The sequence below is a fragment of the Schistocerca cancellata genome, chromosome 5 (assembly GCF_023864275.1).
Source record: "Schistocerca cancellata isolate TAMUIC-IGC-003103 chromosome 5, iqSchCanc2.1, whole genome shotgun sequence".
Lineage (NCBI taxonomy): Eukaryota > Metazoa > Arthropoda > Insecta > Orthoptera > Acrididae > Schistocerca > Schistocerca cancellata.
The window spans coordinates 459,666,815-459,672,814 of record NC_064630.1 but is presented as its reverse complement, the minus strand read 5'-3'; the positions used below and the strand labels follow the sequence as shown (position 1 = coordinate 459,672,814).

The following is a 6,000-nucleotide window of genomic DNA, read 5'->3' as shown; positions in this document are numbered from 1 at the left end:
ATTGTATATTTATATCTAAATTTATCTTCATTCATTTCTTTCTCACGGAGATCGCTTACTTTGTGAGCTACTGCTGCTTTTTTGTATTTGAATTTAATTCTGCAGCAGCTGCTGCATTTTTAGGTGCAACTATGATTATTTTAGTGTATGATAGTTGTATTTTAGTCCTTTTTGGAGCAGATTATTTTCTCTTTGTTCGAATTCTGCATCCTTTGTTTACCATTCGGTACAAATGGACCATAAGAAAACTATGTGCAAGTTCTTCCAAATTTGCCTACTAAATACGTATAAAAAGCGATAACCAACTAAAACTTTCGCGGTCTTTTTTTTATTGCAATGAAGTCAATAGAACAAAGTGGAAACTCACAACTCAAAGACATTACGTAAAAACATCATAGAGCGCAGAGAAAAGCACACTTCGAAATGGGAATCATTTCCCGAAACGCGTCGCGTAAAATATAAACAAAAGAACATTGTGACTGGTAGCAGAAAAGTTATTTATAAACGAATCCACAAACTGAATGTGTTCTACGGAAGAGCAACGAAGCAGTTACTCCACAATAGCGACTTCCATCGAGCACTGAACTCCCCAAACGGCAGTAGTTCCCCCAGGTTGCTGCTGTTTCCGATGGGTGAAGAGGTACGGAGAAGGCCCTCCGACGCCGCGGGCGAGCGACGCTGGAGGCTTGCACGTGTAGCCCGCGGCAGGCAGGCGGCGGCCGCCATTGGCTGGAGCCAGCGGCGCGCATGCGCAGTGGCGGCTTCCCCCTCCGGGGCGCCCGGGGCCACAGCTTCCAGGCCGGCGGCGCAGTCAGTGTCCAGTGGCAGGCGAGCCGTGGCGGTATGTAGCGCGCTGACGGATGCGGCGTCGCGATGTGTCGTGCATTGTGGTCGCGTTTGTGTAGGGGCCGCCTTCTGCATGGATATGTCGTGTTCCTCGGCCTCCTGCTGTTCCTACAGGTAAACCGACGCCCTGTGGATACCGACAGAAGACACTGCCTGCTACCACCATCACCTTTCTTTAATCGTATTTGTGTGTGTTGTTTATTTTGATGTTGAGTGCCAGTGAGAAAGCTTTGACGTCTGTACTCCTCTGTGTCGTTTGTGATATATCTGCGGATGGACCACGGATTTCTCAGCAACTCGGCTAGGACCACTGCTTCTGGATATGACAACGGCATCTCTGAGCGTTTCGGACCCGGTCCGAACATCTAAATTTCTTTTTCTTTTGGTTGTGTCTGGGCGTTAAAGGCGTATTACAATCCTAGATACTTTCGTTATTTATCACGCAGCTGCTAATGTTAGCTAGTTTTTATGCGTGATGCACAAGGGGGTCGTTCTGAGCGTCTATTTCAAAACAGAAGCGGGCTGGATCGGTGATGTTGCAAACGCTCATCAGATGAGTAGCCGCGCTTCTATACAGTCAAAGATCTTGCAACACTTGCATTTCTCTACCACTATTTGCATAAAGATGTAATTTTGAATGTAGTACAACGTCGCTCTGTCGCTGTCTGACGCACAGTCCGATCTGAAAGGCAATCGTAATGTTTTCAGCTGCAGAGTCCTGCAGTGGAGTCGACCAGTGTTAGGATTATTTGCGTTACAACGCTCTGGGAAGAGTTCTTGAATTACAGAATTTATACTTTGTTTCATGTATAATTCCTCAAACAAATGTGAGTGAAACGTGCAGTTAACCGAACGAATGAGGTGATTTGAGCTCAAGATATTTTTTCGTGATTTTCTTACATAGCACAAGTCAAACGACGGGTTTGTTCCTTTGAAAGGGAATACGACGAATTTCGTTTCTCAATCCGCGCTTGTGCCCCTGCCTCTGATCACTTCATCGTCGACGAGACGTAAATGAAACGTGTGTGTGGCTACGGCCTCCCATCGAGTAGACCGGTCTCGTGGTGGAAGACTTTATAGTTGACGCCACTTTGGAGACTTGCCGGTCGATGAGGATGAAATGACGAGGACAACACACCACCCAGTCTCTGAGCAGAGAAAATCTCCATCCTGGCTGGGGGTCGAACTCAAGCCCCTCGCATGCCATTTTGCAGCGCTGATCACCCAGTTGTTGAGGCGGACTCCACGAAATATTAAACTGCAATATTCCTACTTTCTTCACGTCATAGTCCGCAGCTACATGGACAGTTGCCGGATGGCTACAAAAGCAATGAGACTGTTTACATCTACATCTGTATTCTGCAAGCCATGTTACGGCATGTACCATTGTTACATCCCCACTTTGCTGTTCCAGCTGGGTACGGTGGGTGGGAGGAGCGTTTGTAGGTAAGCCTCCGTGAGAGCTCGAATCTCTCGATTTCGTTGTAGGAGGGAGAAATATTTTGGCTGACTCTTCCAAAAAAAGTCCGTGAGAGCTCGAATCTCTCGAATTTCGTTGTTGGAGGGAGAAATATTTTGGCTGACTCTTCCAAAAAAAGTGCGCCTCTTTTGACAGCAAGCCATACCGTGACGCACAGCACGTCTCTTGCGGCGTCTACAACTAGTGTCGGATGAGCATCTTCGTAACGCTTCCAAGCTTTCAAACTGAACCTGTGACGAAACGCGCAGCTCTTCTTTGGATCTTACTCTCCATAACGCGTCCGAGCCGAAGCCTGAAGGTGGCAAGCGCGCCGAGCAGCGTGTGTGAGCTCGCGGTGGCGGCGGAGCGCCTGACAGCGAAGGCTGCCGCCGTGGGACCGGCGGGTCGCTGTCCTCAGCTACGCTGCGTCGCCGGAGCGCAGGTGCGCCGCGCCAGTAGGGGGACGGACAACTCCTCGAGCTGGGCGCGCCCGCCCGTGGACCGCCACTGTGGCGGCCGCTCTGACTCACCTCCCAGGGTCTCGAGCGTGCTCGCAACAGCACTGGTTACCAGCACAGGTCCGCGCGGCGGACAGAAATATTATACGCACCGTATCGGCAAGTTCCTTATTAGCGTCGAAGGGTACTAAAATTCTGTACACCACATTAAACCGTTCGGTACGCCGGAAATCTGGCGGTACGATTGTCTCAGCCCTAAATTTTCGTCTGCTGAACTCGGAACTCGTAATTTACGTTCCACACCCAACGTTCAGGGTGAGAGCGTCACCACTTTGTAATACAGCTTATCGTGTCATTTTCTTGGGACGTCCCACAAGTTATAAATTTCTGACGTAATTGTAGGAACGAATTTTGTGAAATTTTCTTGGAGCAGTTTTACAGTACTGGGAAGTTAACTGTAGTCGTGTTACAAGTGTGTCGAGACGTCTTGCATGGGACTGTGTTTCATTGTCAAAGTTCCTTGACAAATCTTTCATGAACGCGACGACCACGCTCTTCCCATGCAGGTATGATAAAAGTACTCCCATCACTCCATTAAAAAAAATAAAATAAAAGTCTATCATAAAAGATGACTGACAAAAATTTTTTACAGTGTAACACTGGCCATGTTAAACGTTAATCACATATTACTTTTATTAACTGCACGTTAATTCTCCATAATGTTAAATCGTGTTAACGTACCACACTTCCCAATGGAAATAAGACGTTGTAATGCGTACTTGTAAATGTATTTAAGAGAAATGTTGACAACTTGGTTTACGTTATACCGAACATTACTTGTGTCATATGTGATCGATAAGCAAGAGTCAGACTATGAAGCGAAGATTCCATGGACGAAATTTTCCTGTAGCACATTTTATGGCGGTTTGTGGGACCTATAAGATTGTGTAAGGCCAAGTCCACACATTGGCGCCAAGATTGTTCGTCCAATGTGTCGATCGATGAAATTGCATTGGAACCAACGTTGGCCCCAATGTTGGTGCTAACCGTTGCTTGTCGGTATTTCGCCCAGACATCAAAGGACGTCGGGGCAGTATCGACACACCGAATACACATTGCGCCAGCGTTGTTTGTTTTCTGTCTTTGCCGTTTAGAAACCGATATTACTTGTTTGTTCATTCGTTGTCGTCGTATTTACGTCGTAGCTGAGCTTTTCGAAATGGTTCTGGAACAGTGGGGCGATGTTACTCATGTTCAAAACCGCGAATGCACCGGCCTCGATCTGCGCGTCAGACGTGTTTACGATGGCTCTATACGAATTCAACTGAATGTTGACTCCAATGTGTAGGCGCTGCCCCGTAAATATTTCCCAATGTCGGCGCCAGCAACGACCCCATTGTGTGGACGAAGGATAACTCTTATTACAAATGAAACACGAACGACTCGACGTAAGTTAGTTGCTAGTTGGATGAAAACAGGATACACTACTAGAGGATACATTACTAAAAGTTAGGGAAAACCACATATCGTCCTAGCAGATTTCAGCAACACAGCTGGAAAACAATAATAATAATGATAATGATTGTTCCGATAGTATGTAACGCAAATAGATGCAAATTTTAACACTAGACTCTACCTTTTAAACGTAAAGTAGTTATTATCGTGGATATCCTCGGATATCATTGATGTAGGAATTACTGTGGATATCCGCGGATATCTTCATTCACACAGACCTCTAGTTACCACATTTCCTTGCAAATTCAGGGATGTAACACGGGAAAAACTGCCTCTGCGATACGAAAGTAAGGACTGAATAAAATATTCGTACACTGTTCACCGGATTCAAGTCTTAGAAACTTCCAGCGAGGATCTGAAAGAGACACTCGCACCTACGTTGCAAAGTATCCCAAGGGTAGTTGTTGTGGAATTAATTAATCCTTTGTGCCTAATACCAATAGGACCGCCTTCGCAGGGCACAATTATTTTGTGTTAATGCCGTAGATGTTCCATAATTCCTCCTCTTTCTTTCAATTATATAATATAATTTTCAAAGAGTTGTGGCATTCTTTCCCTTTTGTAACTGTTTTAAACTGTGATTTTCTTTTATATTTTCTTTATCTTACTCGAGAAACATTCGGCATAGTTAACGTGATTCTCCAACACTCCACGTTTGAAGGTAAATTGTGCCATCGTTCATCGGTAAAGAGCACCCACTGACTGTGACATAACTGATGAAGAACATTGAGAACATGTGAGCACGAAATATTGGGAAAGCACACGTCTTTTCTGATCCACAACATCTGCGTAGAACGAAACAATAAAACCAAATTGAAGTATCAGTTGATTTTATTAATACAGTAACAATAATATCGGGTTTAATCCCTCAAGTACCTTTGGCCTACAGTTGGAGACTCTCTAGCCACGGAAAACTAATAAATTCTGCACCACAACATCATCTGCTAGAAGGACACCATTTCAGATGTTGTGCACCAAAAACACCTTAAAAACAGTTATTAAACTTTGAAATGCGCCGTACGATATTATTAAAATCATTTCGGCTAGTTATGGGTTGTAATTTGTTTTTCTACTCATAAAACTTACGTTCGCAGCAGTCCACTTGATAATGCCCAAACGACCGAAAGTCAAATACTAGATTTTAAGAATAAACAGATTTAACATTCAAATACCAAAGGTATTCCAAAACAAATTACGTGCCTGAAGCCTAAGCACAAAAAATCTGAAGGACTTGTGTTTTGCTAAGAGGGAGTTTACGGAGAATCTCCATATTACTGTTGATCCGGCCAAATAAACAGAATTGCTCTTATTCGGCCATGCCGATGCAATATCAACTCAGAGCAATCAGTGTTGGCTGAGAATGGATTGCGTAAGCGTCTTGAACGAAAATTAAACAAGGATGGGACAGCAAATTGCTCATGGCCTTTCTATGATAGCATCCTGACGTAGTTTAAGAAAACCGGGCAAAACCTAACACAAGACAGCGCCACAAGATTTAGAACCCGCTTCTCCACAAATGGTGTCCTGAGTCTCAACCATTGCGCTACCTTCCACGACTAGTGACAGAATAGTAAGTTTCATCCTTCCCAAATAACTTACGTGTATTCAGAATCGTTCCAAAGATTGAGACGGTCTAATATTCACTGTTCACACGGTTAAAACTAATGTCTAGCGTATTCAAACTGTCACAAAAAATTACTTAGAAGCCGCCAGCACTCACCG

The 6,000-nt window shown here is 44.6% G+C and overlaps 1 protein-coding gene across 1 annotated transcript in view; it reads left to right on the top strand.

The window, feature by feature from the left end:
- Nucleotides 1-829: 829 nt before the first annotated feature.
- Nucleotides 830-6,000, top strand: part of LOC126187488 (protein jagged-1b) — a 568,139-nt gene continuing 562,968 nt past the window's right edge. Inside the window, exon 1 of the mRNA XM_049928595.1 lies at nt 830-960. Within this exon, the coding sequence (XP_049784552.1) occupies nt 874-960 (87 nt within the window). The 5' untranslated portion in view covers nt 830-873. The remainder of the gene's footprint in view (nt 961-6,000) is intronic.